The sequence below is a fragment of the Anomaloglossus baeobatrachus genome, chromosome 4, assembly GCF_048569485.1.
Source record: "Anomaloglossus baeobatrachus isolate aAnoBae1 chromosome 4, aAnoBae1.hap1, whole genome shotgun sequence".
Classification (NCBI taxonomy): domain Eukaryota; kingdom Metazoa; phylum Chordata; class Amphibia; order Anura; family Aromobatidae; genus Anomaloglossus; species Anomaloglossus baeobatrachus.
In genome coordinates, this window is record NC_134356.1 from 55,994,831 (window position 1) to 56,011,417 (window position 16,587).

General features: G+C 50.5%; 1 protein-coding gene across 8 annotated transcripts in view; it reads right to left on the reverse strand.

Moving 5' to 3' along the window:
* Nucleotides 1-634: 634 nt before the first annotated feature.
* Nucleotides 635-16,587, reverse strand: part of TCOF1 (treacle ribosome biogenesis factor 1) — a 311,423-nt gene continuing 295,470 nt past the window's right edge. For all 8 annotated transcript variants that reach the window (XM_075344358.1, XM_075344353.1, XM_075344354.1 and 5 more), the window contains 7 exons: nucleotides 11,005-11,062; nucleotides 10,502-10,557; nucleotides 10,243-10,405; nucleotides 7,702-8,109; nucleotides 4,788-4,897; nucleotides 4,348-4,388; nucleotides 635-1,979 (listed from right to left, as the gene is read on the reverse strand). In XM_075344358.1, coding sequence (XP_075200473.1) covers nucleotides 4,377-4,388; nucleotides 4,788-4,897; nucleotides 7,702-8,109; nucleotides 10,243-10,405; nucleotides 10,502-10,557; nucleotides 11,005-11,062 — 807 coding nt within the window. In that variant the 3' untranslated portion in view covers nucleotides 635-1,979; nucleotides 4,348-4,376. The remainder of the gene's footprint in view (nucleotides 1,980-4,347; nucleotides 4,389-4,787; nucleotides 4,898-7,701; nucleotides 8,110-10,242; nucleotides 10,406-10,501; nucleotides 10,558-11,004; nucleotides 11,063-16,587) is intronic.

Here is a 16,587-nt window from a genome sequence, read left to right on the forward strand (position 1 = left end):
CCCCATACACAAACACACTCAGCGACGCTGCAGTGTGTAATGGCACATTTAACACGGTCAGCGCCGCGGTCCCCGGTGCACTAGCACACCCAGCAATGCTGGAGTGTTGCTGTGCGCGGTCCCCACGGGGACACAGAGTACCTCCAAGTAGCAGGGCCATGTCCCTGAACGATACTCGGCTCCTATCCAGCAGAGTCCTCAGGAGCTGTGGATGGAGCACGGCCTCAGTGCCTGGAGACCGATAGGATCCCACTTCACCCAGAGCCCCAAGGGGGATGGGGAAGGAAAACAGCATGTGGGCTCCAGCCTCCGTACCCGCAATGGATACCTCAACCTTAACAACACCGCCGACAAGAGTGGGGTGAGAAGGGAGCATGCTGGGGGCCCTATATGGGCCCACTTTTCTTCCATCCGACATAGTCAGCAGCTGCTGCTGACTAATCTGTGGAGCTATGCGTGCATGTCTGCCTCCTTCGCACAAAGCAAAAAACTGAGGAGCCCGTGGGAGCACGGGGGGTGTATAGGCAGAAGGGGAGGGGCTTTACACTTTTAGTGTAATACTTTGTGCGGCCTCCGGAGGCATAGCCTATACACCCAATTGTCTGGGTCTCCCAATGGAGCGACAAAGAAATATTTATTTATATAGTGCTATTAATTCCATAGCGCTTTACATACATCAGAAACACTGTACCCATTGGGGTTCATAATCTAAGGTGAATTTCTCCCTGTAGCCGCTGCTACATCATTTTTGTTGCTATTCACAGGCAGATCCTTGTAGCCGCTGCTTTAATAAACTAGCTTCAATGATTACAAGCCAGTGTTCACAGAGAGAATGCAAGTTTATTTTCTCCCTGTAGCTGCTGCTACATAATTATTGTTGCTATTCGCCTGCAGATCCCTGTGGCCGCTGCTCTAGTAAACTAATCTAATATGACTAGAAGCCAGTCACCACAGAGAGAATGCAAGTTAATTTTCTCCCTGTAGCTGCTGCAACATAACCTTTGTTGCTATTCGTCTGCAGATCCCTGTAGCTGCATGTCTAATAAACTAGCCTAAACGACTAGAAGCCAGCAGCCACAGGGAGGATGCAAGTTAATTTTCTCCCTGTAGCTGCTGCTACATAATTATAGTTGCTATTCAATTCCAGATACTTATAGCCGCATGTCTAGTAAACTAGTCTAACATGAGTAGAAGCCAGCGGCCACAGAGATGAGGCACATTAATTTTCTCCCTGTAGCTGCTGCTACATAATTTTTGTTGCTATTCACCTCCAGATTATCCCTATATTTGCAGATATTCAGGTTCCCTGTAAATTACTTAATTCAGACAGCCTTTGGCCTCCACTAGAGGGCACTGCATACTTACCTAGTTCATGCTGTAAGCGCCCCTTATTGTGACTAAAGGCAGGCAGAAATGTATCATGTATCATTTTCAGGTGCTAGATGACAAATTTTCTGGTAAACAAAAAAAATCCACTGTTCACATGCCACAAACCCGCAATATCATACCATTTCGGTTTTTCACTTTCAGTGGAAATTTACAGAGCAACCGCTAACACCACGCTTACCATCGCACAATCACAGTACAAAGAGCGTAAATGAAATTTACTTCACCAAAATAAAGCTTCCTAAAAAGTATAAAAATATCTTACAGGGATAAGAAAAAAAAAAAAATATATAAATGAGGTCAGACAAAAGCGAGTGACATCCAGTCTTCATTGTAATCCGTTTTTATAAATGTACAAGCATCAAAAAAGTGGTGAAAAATCACAGATATAAGAAGTTCCCTGTCCATGATCGGACCGGATCTGTACAGGCTTTACTAGTCCATGTCTGTAGAAACCGGGCAGCGCACAGTACCTTAAATAAAAGGTCTAAAAATTGTAATACAGTTCTCTTCGGGCTGGTCTGACATAATGGTGTAGACAAAAATATACATAAAAACAAAACGACTTCTAAAGGATTCCATCCAACGAGGCTCTGAAAGAAAACAGAACTGGATATTACGGCTAGGACATCAACACAGACATGTGTACGCAACGGGGCTGGATAATAGTGATAGGGATGGGGTATCCCCAAGCCCTTTAAATGAGACTCGTCATTTCCCATAAATATGGATTATTAGTTTTTTTAAACTGGTCTATACGGCGCGGTTCTCCTTAATCTGGCGTACTTGTTCTTTTCTTCTCCATTCCTGAGATATGGTCACATCTTACCTGTATATACATGGTCTTTTTAGCTAGGTGGGCATGGATCTACAGCTCTTTTTGATGAGGACCACTCCCCCTTGGCTAACAACACTTTAAATTATTTATTTAAAAAAAAAAAAAATCCACATACGGTTTCTCTTATTTTGATACACAGCCAAGATAAGCGCACGGTTGGGGGCTGCAGCCTGTAGCCGAATGCTTTATCTATGCTGGTATTATAATATGGGGGGACCCTATGGCGATTTTATTTACTTATTTTTACACCACTGTAGACGGACAAACAGCATCTGTGATTCTATGCAGTCAGACACGAAGTCACTCAGGGTGGGGGCGCCATCTGAATGCAACCAATCACAGACGCCAGACTGCAGGTGGGCGGGGGAAGCAGTGAATATGTATGAGGATAATGAGTGGCCCAGGAAGTAGAGTTACAGCCGCGCGGGACACTAGTAAGTATAACACTCCTGCTCTAATCCCACTATAGCCCTTTCTACCTCCATTTTAAAGCGCATATTTCGGGTCCCCATACACTTATATGGGAATCGGCGTCCAGACAGATATCTGGGATTAATTCTGGTCTGGCTTTTTTTTAAAATTTGGTTGGACCCGCCAATCCCGGATATCTGCGGATTCGACTGTCACTAGATAAGAGCATGCTCGGATGGCTATCACTCGAGCACCTGAGTATAATGGAAGATAAAGGGGAACTCCAGCATTTTTCCGGAAGATCTGCTCGCTTTGAGTACCGAGCACCCAAGCATGGTAGTGCTCACTCATCACTAGTTATCCATTCATAGAATTACCGGAACCCCTACCTATTCTGATAGCTGGTCTCTGAGTAGGGTGACGTGGCTGCCTGGACATGCACAGCACTGCTATATTACAAAATAAGCCAAGTTCTGTACTTTGCTTCCTCCAGCAGTCCGATGGAGGAGGAATGAAGTGGTGGAGGGTAAAGCCAGTCACCGGGGGTCCAGGGTCAGACCCCACTGTTATGCCTATGGATAGAGGACAACTTTTAAAGGTTGAATAGTTTCTAAACATGAGGAGAACCCTTAACCCTGGCCCAAGGGGGATGGCTTAGCTATTGAAACAAGTCAGCCAGCCCCCTCCACTACCATTGAACTTGTCATATGCCAACACCGGAAGATCTCTGAGCACTAGCAGGATAAGTGGCAGATTGACCATGCAACACACTTCAAATTTACATTTAACTGTTCTTAAAAAGGAATCTGTCAGTAGGATGCACCCTCCTGCTGTCTGTATGGACATGCAGGTCATAGGAGGCTGACTCAAATGACACCTTGTTATCCGTGGTCCGATGTCTTATTCCAGAGAAAGCCATGCATTTCTTAACCCCTTACCGACATGAACCCTACATGTACGGAACCAGTGGGTAGCGGGTGAGCTCGCCCCATACCCGCCAGGTAATGGCTGTGCGTCAAATGGACAGTGGCACCAACACAGCAACAGCATGGGGCTGCGTCTGCACCCATCGCTGTCCCCCGTGATGTGATCGTGGGGAACCTATGAGTTGCCATCACAGTCGGGGATCTGGAATAAGACATCAAGGCATTATTTTATTCAGCTTTCTATGACCTGCATGTCCATACTGACAGCTTTAGAAGGTACCGAAATGCCTGTGCGTCAAATGGACAGTGGCACCAACAGAGCCCCGGCATGGGGCTGCGTCTGAACCCATCGCTGTCCCCCGTGATGTGATCATGGGGCACCGATGGGTTGCCATCATAGTCGGGGATCTGGAATAAGACATCAGGGCATTATTTTATTCAGCTTTCTATGACCTGCATGTCCATACTGACAGCTTTAGAAGGTACTGACAAGATTCCCTTTAAAGGTTCAAATTTGTGTGGCAATTAATTCAAAGCTTGGGTTCACATCAGAAGCCATTAGTAAGCCCATTGTATCCTATAAGTAGGATCTACCACTCCTCTACATATGGAATTATTGCACGTCGTATGTGACAGGGCAGGAGATAAGGCAGCCTTATAAGATCACCATTATTTTTGGCTCTGATTCATACTGAATGGGCTTTTTTTCATCTAAAATCCAAACAGTAGCAGAATATTGCTCTTTATCTGTAAATCGTCAGCACAAGATCGATATTAAAAACTTACCTTAGTTTCTATGATGACGTCAGTCATTCTTAGTCTTTTACCTTTTGTATATAAAACAAAAAAACAATATTGTTTTATAGACATTTCCAGGAGGGATAACAGAGGAATACCACAACCCAGTTTTAAGATGTCTTTGCATTTTATTATATTCCTTTCATAAGGAATATTTATTTACTACTAAAAAGACATGCCAGGACTAGTCCTGTTAGTGGCATAAGCCTCGGGCAGCACCCTATTTTGTATTTTGACTATTGAGAGCGAATATAAGTGGAGCAGATGGGAAGGGGTGGAATAGCCTATGACGAGAGCTGGTCATAAAATGTAATATATGAACCCAAACCAACAAGTGTGCCCGAGAATCGCACAAGGCTCGGGCGGGCCGTGGTCACGTACGCATATAGGCACTGCTGAAGAGGCGGCTTGAGCATGCAGATACTTGCCTTTTTCTTGGGTTTTGGTTGAAGGCCAACTCCAGAATCCGTGGACTCTCCAAATGAAGCCATTTGACTTTGCATCAGCTTCTTGCTTTCTTTTTTTGTTTTATGGTTTTCTACAGGCGGAAAAAAATAAATGTCAAATAAATGATCTCAATGGGAGCTACGTTGTGCTTAATATTCCCCCATTGCCACCACTGGTGATATGTAAAGGGTTGCTATCTTTTTCTTAAATGGGTAAAATTGCAACATGCTTGTAAAAAAAACTCCCAAAAAAACCCCAAACAAGTAACTATGCAATTCACTGCTTATTAAAAATCCTCTCCGTTCTTAAAAAGCTTGGTGTTCCGGATTTTCTAAATTCATGCTAATTGCATAGGTTATCAACCACCTCTGCAGTCTAACAGCGGTGGCTGGTCTCCTAGGCAAGGAGCAAGTGACTGCAAGACCTGCTCTGAAGCTGATCAGATCGCTGGATCCTGCTTACTGCAATGACGGGCAAGCAGCATGGGGGAGCCCATAGCCTGGCCACGCAGCATGGGGGAGCCCATAGCCTGGCCACGCAGCATGGGGGAGCCCATAGCCTGGCCACGCAGCATGGGGGAGCCCATAGCCTGGCCACGCAGCATGGGGGAGGAGCCCATAGCCTGGCCACGCAGCATGGGGGAGCCCATAGCCTGGCCACGCAGCATGGGGGAGCCCATAGCCTGGCCACGCAGCATGGGGGAGCCCATAGCCTGGCCACGCAGCATGGGGGAGCCCATAGCCTGGCCACGCAGCATGGGGGAGCCCATAGCCTGGCCACGCAGCATGGGGGAGCCCATAGCCTGGCCACGCAGCATGGGGGAGCCCATAGCCTGGCCACGCAGCATGGGGGAGCCCATAGCCTGGCCACGCAGCATGGGGGAGCCCATAGCCTGGCCACGCAGCATGGGGGGGGGGACATAGCCTGGGCACGCAGCATGGGGGGGAACATAGCCTGGGCACGCAGCATGGGGGAACCTATAGCCTGGGCACGCAGAATGGGGGAACCCATAGCCTGGGCAAGCAGCATGCGGGAACCCATAGCCTGGGCAAGCAGCATGGGGGAACCCATAGCCTGGGCAAGCAGCATGGGGGAACCCATAGCCTGGGCAAGCAGCATGGGGGAACCCATAGCCTGGGCAAACAGCATGGGGGAACCCATAGCCTGGGCAAGCAGCATGGGAGAACCCATAACCTGAGCAAGCAGCATGGGAGAACCTATAACCTGAGCAAGCAGCATGGGAGAACCCAGAGTCTGGACACGCAGCATGGGAGAACCCATAGCCTGGCCAAGCAGCATGGGGGAACCCATAGCCTGGGCAAGCAGCATGCGGGAACCCATAGCCTGGGCAAGCAGCATGGGGGGGAACATAGCCTGGGCAAACAGCATGGGGGAACCCATAGCCTGGGCAAACAGCATGGGGGAACCCATAGCCTGGGCAAACAGCATGGGGGAACCCATAGACTGAGCAAGCAGCATGGGAGAACCCAGTGTCTGGACACACAGCATGGGAGAAACCATAACCTGAGCAAGCAGCATGGGAGAACCCAGAGTCTGGGCACGCAGCATGGGGGAACCCATAGCCTGGCCAAGCAGCATGGGAGAACCCATAGCCTGGGCAAGCAGCATGGGAGAACCCATAGCCTGGGCAAGCAGCATGGGAGAACCCATAGCCTGGGCAAGCAGCATGGGAGAACCCATAGCCTGGGCAAGCAGCATGGGAGAACCCAGAGTCTGGACATGCAGCATGGGAGAACCCAGAGTCTGGACATGCAGCATGGGAGAAACCATAACCTAAGCAAGCAGCATGGGAGAACCCAGAGTCTGGGCACGCAGCATGGGGGAACCCATAGCCTGGCCAAGCAGCATGGGAGAACCCATAGCCTGGGCAAGCAGCATGGGAGAACCCATAGCCTGGGCAAGCAGCATGGGAGAACCCATAGCCTGGGCAAGCAGCATGGGAGAACCCATAGCCTGGGCAAGCAGCATGGGAGAACCCATAGCCTGGGCAAGCAGCATGGGAGAACCCATAGCCTGGGCAAGCAGCATGGGAGAACCCATAGCCTGGGCAAGCAGCATGGGAGAACCCAGAGTCTGGACATGCAGCATGGGAGAACCCAGAGTCTGGACATGCAGCATGGGAGAAACCATAACCTGAGCAAGCAGCATGGGAGAACCCAGAGTCTGGGCACGCAGCATGGGGGAACCCATAGCCTGGCCAAGCAGCATGGGAGAACCCATAGCCTGGGCAAGCAGCATGGGAGAACCCATAGCCTGGGCAAGCAGCATGGGAGAACCCATAGCCTGGGCAAGCAGCATGGGAGAACCCATAGCCTGGGCAAGCAGCATGGGAGAACCCATAGCCTGGGCAAGCAGCATGGGAGAACCCATAGCCTGGGCAAGCAGCATGGGAGAACCCATAGCCTGGGCAAGCAGCATGGGAGAACCCATAGCCTGGGCAAGCAGCATGGGAGAACCCATAGCCTGGGCAAGCAGCATGGGAGAACCCATAGCCTGGGCAAGCAGCATGGGAGAACCCATAGCCTGGGCAAGCAGCATGGGAGAACCCATAGCCTGGGCAAGCAGCATGGGAGAACCCATAGCCTGGGCAAGCAGCATGGGAGAACCCATAGCCTGGGCAAGCAGCATGGGAGAACCTATAGCCTAACCAAGCAGCATGGGGGAACCCATAGCCTGGGCAAGCAGTTGGGGGGGAACCCATAGCCTGGGCAAGCAGCAGGGGGGAACCCAGAGTGCGGGCAAGCAGTGTTTGGACACGATGTTGGTCCAAACTATCCTTTATCAGGAGCACGATGCCCCCGCTAAAGGAATCCAGGAAACCCAATGATTTGCTCATCTACAAGGGACACCTGGGTCAACTTAAAAGTCCCTCACCTTTCTTGTCCAGGTCAGATTTTTCCTTTTTGGAGGGTTTAGGGCTGGTGGCCATTTCTGCTTCGCTGTCTGCCATCACTTTCTCCTTCTCCCTAACTTTCTTTGCCTTTTTATCTTTCTCTTCGGTCATACTGTCCTCGGAGGCGATCTTGCGCTTTTTGCGGCTTTTCTTTGAAGATAACTGGTCAAGTGTCCCAGGGGATTTTACATTAAAATCATCGTCTTCCGTAAGGAATGTGGCGACAGGTTGGAGGAGACTTTTCTCAAGGACATTACTATCGTTTTCTGTTACTACTGTATCTGCTACAACCCCGCGCTTTGTAGAGGAACTTTTCTTCAATTTTGCCTTTTTGGGGCTCCTTCCTTCCAAAAGGGCCAAAACCGTCTCTTCTTCAGAGTCTAACAGAGCTTTTAAAGAAAATAAGAAAAATAAAAAAGATGCAAAGTAAAAAAAAAAAAAAAAATAGTTTGTGTAAAATATTTTTTTTGGAATGGAGTTGAGAGCGAGAGCAAGTGAACATGAGCGAGAAAATAGCAAAAAGGAACAGGGAGAGAGAGAGACAGACACAGTCAGGGAGGGGGAGAGAGAGAGACACACACACACACAGTCAGAGAGGGGGAGAGAGAGACACACACAGTCAGGGAGGGGGAGAGAGAGAGAGAGAGAGAGAGAGAGAGAGAGACAGACAGTCTGTCAGGGAGGGAGAGAGAGAGAGAGACACAGTCGGTCAGGGAGGGAGAGAGAGACAGTCGGTGAGGGAGGGAGAGAGACACAGTCGGCCAGGGAGGGAGAGACACACACACGGTCAGGGAGGGAGAGAGAGACACACGCGGTCAGGGAGGGAGAGAGAGACACACGCGGTCAGGGAGGGAGAGAGACACACACGCGGTCAGGGAGGGAGAGAGAGACACACGCGGTCAGGGAGGGAGAGAGAGACACACGCGGTCAGGGAGGGAGAGAGACACACACGCGGTCAGGGAGGGAGAGAGACACACACGCGGTCAGGGAGGGAGACAGACACACACGCGGTCAGGGAGGGAGACAGACACACGCGGTCAGGGAGGGAGACAGACACACGCGGTCAGGGAGGGAGAGAGACACACGCGGTCAGGGAGGGAGAGAGACACACGCGGTCAGGGAGGGAGAGAGACACACGCGGTCAGGGAGGGAGAGAGACACACGCGGTCAGGGAGGGAGAGAGACACACGCGGTCAGGGAGGGAGAGAGACACACACGCGGTCAGGGAGGGAGAGAGACACACACGCGGTCAGGGAGGGAGAGAGACACGCGGTCAGGGAGGGAGAGAGAGACACGCGGTCAGGGAGGGAGAGACACACGCGGTCAGGGAGGGAGAGAGACACGCGGTCAGGGAGGGAGAGAGACACACGCGGTCAGGGAGGGAGAGAGACACACACGCGGGGTCAGGGAGGGAGAGAGAGACACGTGGTCAGGGAGGGAGAGAGACACACGCGGGGTCAGGGAGGGAGAGAGACACACACACGGTCAGGGAGGGAGAGAGACACACACGCGGTCAGGGAGGGAGAGAGACACACACGCGGTCAGGGAGGGAGAGAGACACACACGCGGTCAGGGAGGGAGAGAGACACACACGCGGTCAGGGAGGGAGAGAGACACACACGCGGTCAGGGAGGGAGAGAGACACACACGCGGTCAGGGAGGGAGAGAGACACACACGCGGTCAGGGAGGGAGAGAGACACACACGCGGTCAGGGAGGGAGAGAGACACACACGCGGTCAGGGAGGGAGAGAGACACACGCGGTCAGGGAGGGAGAGAGACACACGCGGTCAGGGAGGGAGAGAGACACACGCGGTCAGGGAGGGAGACACACACGCGGTCAGGGAGGGAGAGCGACACACACGCGGTCAGGGAGGGAGAGCGACACACACGCGGTCAGGGAGGGAGAGAGACACACACGCGGTCAGTGAGGGAGAGAGACACACACACGGTCAGGGAGGGAGAGACACACACACACGGTCAGGGAGGGAGAGACACACACACGGTCAGGGAGGGAGAGACACACACGGTCAGGGAGGAAGAGATAGATTTTTAATGCCAACTTTTTGAGGTACCTGGGATTTTGGTTACTTTTTAATCCAATTTTTGGGGGGAGGCGAGGTAACCAGTAAATTGAAATCCTTTTATTTTGATTTTTTCTCTTCATTTAACCTTTCCAGTAAATACATTTTATATTTTGAAAGATTGTACTTTTACATGCGGCATGCGCCGGCCATAGTGTTATTAGTTGCGGCAAAGAGGAGGAATCATTACTGAAGACCCGACCCACAAAGTCCCACCCCGATGCACACGCCACTCAAACAATGCACTTATTTCTGGACCTTTGATTACGTTTTTTTTTTGGCAATCAAAGATCCGATCTCTAAAGTTAAGGCATGATTTGATTCACCATCCTAGCGCCAGTATGGCACTGCCTGTACTGTAGATGGAAAAATCCTGCTGGTTGGTTCCCTTTAAATGGCACAATTCAGGGTTGGTTCCCTGAAACCCAACTGCGCTGACCTGATGGGGTGCTCGGAGCAGGTGGAGATGGCTTTGTTTCTGGTTGTGTTTGTACTTTGGCCTTCTTTCCACTTGTCTTTTCGGTACTCTCATTTACCGGAGTGGTCTTGTCCTTTTTGCCTAAGGACAGCTTTCGTTTTTTAGGTTTAGATTGAAGAAGACTCTAATTAGGAAAAAAAAAAATTAAGAAGAAGTGCTTAGCGCAACGTACAACGAGAGGAACCGATTTATAAAGAGAAAGGCAATTAGCGACAAATACCTGAGATGCATCCGGTTCACTTCCATCATCCGCGGAGTCACCAGCTGTTCTAGAGACTAAAAAAGACAAGAACGTTCTTGCGCTTTCAGCCTGTATCCATCTTTTTTATTATGTCATTTGTCAATTAAAAATTCTGATTTACGATATTAGAGGGGTTGTCCACTCCTTTTACACTGATGGCCTCTCCTTAGGATAGATCATCAATGCCTGATTGGCCGGGGTCCAGCACCCGGCACCCCCGCCGATCAGCTGTTCTCAGTGCCGGTGGCAGCCAAAAATGTTCAGTTTCGGAGCGGCTCCGCAGCCGGGTACTGAACATTCACCTCCTACTGATTTGAATGTAAATTTGTACTTCACTTTTTATTTTAATGGGCGTTCACCATTTTGATTGTTGTTCCAATTAGCATTTTTGCTTCTTTTTTTTTTTTTTAAACTTTTAAGTCCCAACAGGGAACTTAAAAACGCAATCATTTTCTGGACATTGCATGTATGGTGACTCTTACCATCTCCGGAGACTTTTCTCGCAGACTTCTGACTTGATGAGGGACTCAACACTTTTCCCTGTGAAACACGGAAAATATAGAAGTTTTAATGGCTGTTAGTACAATTACCCACCAGGTTATACCCATGCACGCAGGAGTGATACTACAATACTACAGCCTGGCGAAACTTCCAAACCAGACTCCATATGGTACTGATTTTCACTGATGAATATATATACAGCACAGACCAAAAGTTTGGACACACCTTCTCATTCAAAGAGTTTTCTTTATTTTCATGTCTCTGAAAATTGTAGATTCACATTGAAGACATCAAAACTATGAATTAACACATGTGGAATGCAATACTTAACAAAAACGTGTGAAGCAACTGAAAATTTGTCTTATATTCTAGGATCTTCAAAGTAGCCACCTTTTGCTTTGATTACTGCTTTGCACACTCTTGGCATTCTCTTGATGAGCTTCAAGAGGTAGTCACCGGAAATGGTTTTCACTTCACAGGTGTGCCCTGTCAGGTTTATTAAGTGGGATTTCTTGCCTTATAAATGGGGTTGGGACCATCAGTTGTGTTGTGCAGAAGTCTGGTGGTTACACAGCTGATAGTCCTGCTGAATAGACTGTTAGAATTTTTATTATGGCAAGAAAAAAGCAGCTAAGTAAAGAAAAACAAGTGGCCATCATTACTTTAAGAAATGAAGGTCCGTCAGTCCGAAAAATTGGGAAAATTTTGAAAGTGTCCCCAAGTGCAGTGGCAAAAACCATCAAACGCTACAAAGAAACTGGCTCACATGAGGACCGCCCCAGGAAAGGAAGACCAAGAGTCAACTCTGCTGCGGAGGATAAGTTTATCCGAGTCACCAGACTCAGAAATCGAAGGTTAACAGCAGCTTAGATTAGAGACCAGGTCAATGCCAAACAGAGTTCTAGCAGCAGACACATCTCTAGAACAACTGTTAAGAGGAGACTTTGTGCAGCAGGCCTTCATGGTAAAATAGCTGCTAGGAAACCACTGCTAAGGACAAGCAACAAGCAGAAGAGACTGGTTTGGGCTAAAGAACACAAGGAATGGACATTAGACCAGTGGAAATCTGTGTTTTGGTCTAATGAGTCCAAAGTTGAGATCTTTGGATCTAACCACTGTGTCTTTGTAGAAAAGGTGAACGGATGGACTCTACATGACTGGTTCCACCGTGAAGCATGGAGGAGGAGGTGTGATGGTGTGGGGGTGCTTTGCTGGTGACACTGTTGGGGATTTATTCAAAATTGAAGGCATACAGAACCAGCATGGCTACCACAGCATCTTGCAGCGGCAGCTACACCAAATGACCTGGCCTCCACAGTCACCAGACCTGAACCCAATCGAGATGCTTTGGGGTGAGCTGGATGGCAGAGTGAAGGCAAAAAGGGCCAACAAGTGCTAAGCATCTCTGGAAACTCCTTCAAGACTGTTGGAAGACCATTTCCAGTGACTACCTCTTGAACCTCATCAAGAGAATGCCAAGAGTGTGCAAAGTAGTAATGAAAGCAAAGAAGGGAATTTTGTTTACTTACCGTAAATTCCTTTTCTTCTAGCTCCAATTGGGAGACCCAGACAATTGGGTGTATAGGCTATGCCTCCGGAGGCCGTACAAAGTATTACACTAAAAGTGTAAAGCCCCTCCCCTTCTGCCTATACACCCCCCGTGCTCCCACGGGCTCCTCAGTTTTGGTGCAAAAGCAAGAAGGAGGAAAAAATTATAAACTGGTTTAAAGTAAATTCAATCCGAAGGAATATCGGAGAACTGAAACCATTCAACATGAACAACATGTGTACACAAAAAAACAGGGGCGGGTGCTGGGTCTCCCAATTGGAGCTAGAAGAAAAGGAATTTACGGTAAGTAAACAAAATTCCCTTCTTCTTTGTCGCTCCATTGGGAGACCCAGACAATTGGGACGTCCAAAAGCAGTCCCTGGGTGGGTAAATAATACCTCATAATAGAGCCGTAACGGCTCCGTCCTACAGGTGGGCAACCGCCGCCTGAAGGACTCGCCTACCTAGGCTGGCATCCGCAGAAGCATAGGTATGCACCTGATAGTGTTTCGTGAAAGTGTGCAGGCTCGACCAGGTAGCCGCCTGACACACCTGCTGAGCCGTAGCCTGGTGCCTCAAAGCCCAGGACGCACCCACGGCTCTGGTAGAATGGGCCTTCAGCCCTGAGGGAACCGGAAGCCCAGCTGAACGGTAAGCTTCGAGAATTGGTTCCTTGATCCACCGAGCCAGGGTTGATTTGGAAGCCTGTGACCCTTTACGCTGGCCAGCGACAAGGACAAAGAGTGCATCCGAGCGTCGCAGGGGCGCCGTACGAGAAATGTAGAGTCTGAGTGCTCTCACCAGATCTAACAAGTGCAAATCCTTTTCACATTGGTGAATTGGATGAGGGCAAAAAGATGGTAAGGAGATATCCTGATTGAGATGAAAAGGGGATACCACCTTAAGGAGAAATTCCGGAACCGGACGCAGAACCACCTTGTCCTGGTGAAACACCAGGAAAGGGGCTTTGCATGACAATGCTGCTAGCTCAGACACTCTCCGAAGTGAAGTGACTGCTACTAGGAAAACCACTTTCTGCGAAAGGCGTGCGAGAGAAATATCCCTCATTGGCTCGAACGGCGGTTTCTGAAGAACCATCAGCACCCTGTTCAGATCCCAGGGTTCCAACGGACGTTTGTAAGGAGGGACGATCTGACAAACCCCCTGCAGGAACGTGCGTACCTGTGGAAGTCTGGCCAAGCGCTTCTGAAAAAACACAGAGAGCGCAGAGACTTGTCCCTTAAGGGAGCCAAGCGACAAACCCTTTTCCAATCCGGACTGAAGAAAAGACAGAAAAGTGGGCAAGGCAAATGGCCAGGGAGAAAAACCCTGATCAGAGCACCACGACAGGAATATTTTCCACGTCCTGTGGTAGATCTTGGCGGACGTTGGTTTCCTAGCCTGTCTCATAGTGGCAATGACCTCTTGAGATAATCCTGAAGACGCTAAGATCCAGGACTCAATGGCCACACAGTCAGGTTGAGGGCCGCAGAATTCAGATGGAAAAACGGCCCTTGAGACAGCAAGTCTGGTCGGTCTGGTAGTGCCCACGGTTGGCCGACCGTGAGATGCCACAGATCCGGGTACCACGACCTCCTCGGCCAGTCTGGAGCGACGAGGATGGCGCGGCGGCAGTCGGCCCTGATCTTGCGTAACACTCTGGGCAACAGTGCCAGCGGAGGAAACACATAAGGGAGTTGAAACTGCGACCAATCCTGAACTAAGGCGTCTGCCGCCAGAGCTCTGTGATCGTGAGAACGTGCCATGAATGCCGTGACCTTGTTGTTGTGCCGGGACGCCATTAGGTCGACGTCCGGCATCCCCCAGCGGCAACAGATCTCCTGAAACACGTCCGGGTGAAGGGACCATTCCCCTGCGTCCATGCCCTGGCGACTGAGAAAATCTGCTTCCCAGTTTTCCACGCCCGGGATGTGAACTGCGGAGATGGTGGAGGCCGTGGCTTCCACCCACATCAAAATCCGCCGGACTTCCTGGAAGGCTTGCCGACTGCGTGTTCCTCCTTGGTGGTTGATGTAAGCCACCGCTGTGGAGTTGTCCGACTGAATTCGGATCTGCTTGCCTTCTAGCCACTGCTGGAACGCTTTTAGGGCCAGATACACTGCCCTGATCTCCAGAACATTGATCTGAAGTGATGACTCTTGCCGAGTCCACGTACCCTGAGCCCTGTGGTGGAGAAAAACTGCTCCACACCCTGACAGACTCGCGTCCGTCGTGACCACCGCCCAGGATGGGGGTAGGAAGGATTTCCCCTTCGATAATGAAGTGGGATGAAGCCACCACCGAAGGGAAGCTTTGGTTGCCTGAGAGAGGGAGACGCTGTCGAGGGACGTCTGCTTCCTGTCCCATTTGCGTAGGATGTCCCATTGAAGAGGACGCAGGTGAAACTGCGCGAAAGGGACTGCCTCCATTGCTGCCACCATCTTCCCCAGGAAGTGCATGAGGCGCCTCAAGGGGTGTGACTGACCCTGAAGGAGAGATTGCACCCCCGTCTGTAGTGAACGCTGCTTGTTCAGCGGAAGCTTCACTATCGCTGAGAGGGTATGAAACTCCATGCCAAGATATGTCAGCGATTGGGCCGGTGTCAGATGTGACTTTGGAAAATTGATGATTCACCCGAAACTCTGGAGAGTCTCCAGAGTAGCGGTGAGGCTGTGCTGGCATGCCTCTTGAGAGGGAGCCTTGACCAGCAGATCGTCTAAGTAAGGGATCACCGAGTGACCCTGAGAGTGGAGGACCGCCACTACTGCAGCCATGACCTTGGTGAAAACCCGTGGGGCTGTCGCCAGGCCGAACGGCAGTGCCACGAACTGAAGGTGTTCGTCTCCTATGGCGAAGCGCAGGAAGCGCTGATGCTCTGGAGCAATCGGTACGTGGAGATAAGCATCTTTGATATCGATCGATGCAAGGAAATCTCCTTGGGACATTGAGGCGATGACGGAGCGGAGGGTTTCCATCCGGAACCGCCTGGTCTTTACGTGTTTGTTGAGCAGTTTTAGGTCCAGGACAGGACGGAAAGACCCGTCCTTCTTTGGAACCACAAACAGGTTGGAGTAAAAACCGTGACCCTGTTGCTGAAGAGGAACGGGGACCACCACTCCTTCTGCCTTCAGAGTGCCCAGCGCCTGCAGAAGAGCATCGGCTCGCTCGGGAGGCGGAGATGTTCTGAAAAATCGAGTCGGAGGACGAGAGCTGAACTCTATCCTGTAACCGTGAGACAGGATGTCTCTCACCCAACGGTCTTTTACCTGTGGCAGCCAAATGTCGGAAAAGCGGGAGAGCCTGCCACCGACCGAGGATGCGGTGTGAGGAGGCCGTAAGTCATGAGGAAGCCGCCTTGGTAGCGGCACCTCCAGCAGCCTTTTTAGGGCGTGACTTAGACCGCCATGGATCGGAGTTCCTCTGATCCTTCTGAGGCCTTTTGTACGAGGAGAATTGGGACCTGCCCGCACTCCGAAAGGACCGAAACCTCGACTGTCCCCACCTCTGTTGGTGTAATTTTTGGTTTGGCCTGGGGTAAGGATGTTTCCTTTCCCTTGGATTGTTTGATGATCTCATCCAGCCTCTCACCAAACAAACGGTCGCCAGAAAATGGCAAACCGGTTAAGGACTTTTTGGAAGCCGAATCTGCCTTCCATTCCCATAGCCACAAGGCCCTGCGTATTGCCACCGAATTGTCGGCTGCAACCGCCGTACGGCTCGCAGAGTCCAGGACAGCATTAATAGCGTAGGACGCAAATGCCGACGTTTGAGAAGTTATGGACGCCACTTGCGGCGCAGACGTACGTGTGAGTGCGTGAATTTGCGCTTGACCCGCTGAGATAGCTTGGAGTGCCCATACGGCTGCGAATGCTGGAGCACAAGACGCGCCGATAGCTTCATAGATGGATTTCAACCAGAGCTCCATCTGTCTGTCAGTGGCATCCTTGAGCGAAGCCCCATCTTCAACTGCAACTAAGGATCTAGCCGCCAGTCTGGAGATTGGAGGATCCACCTT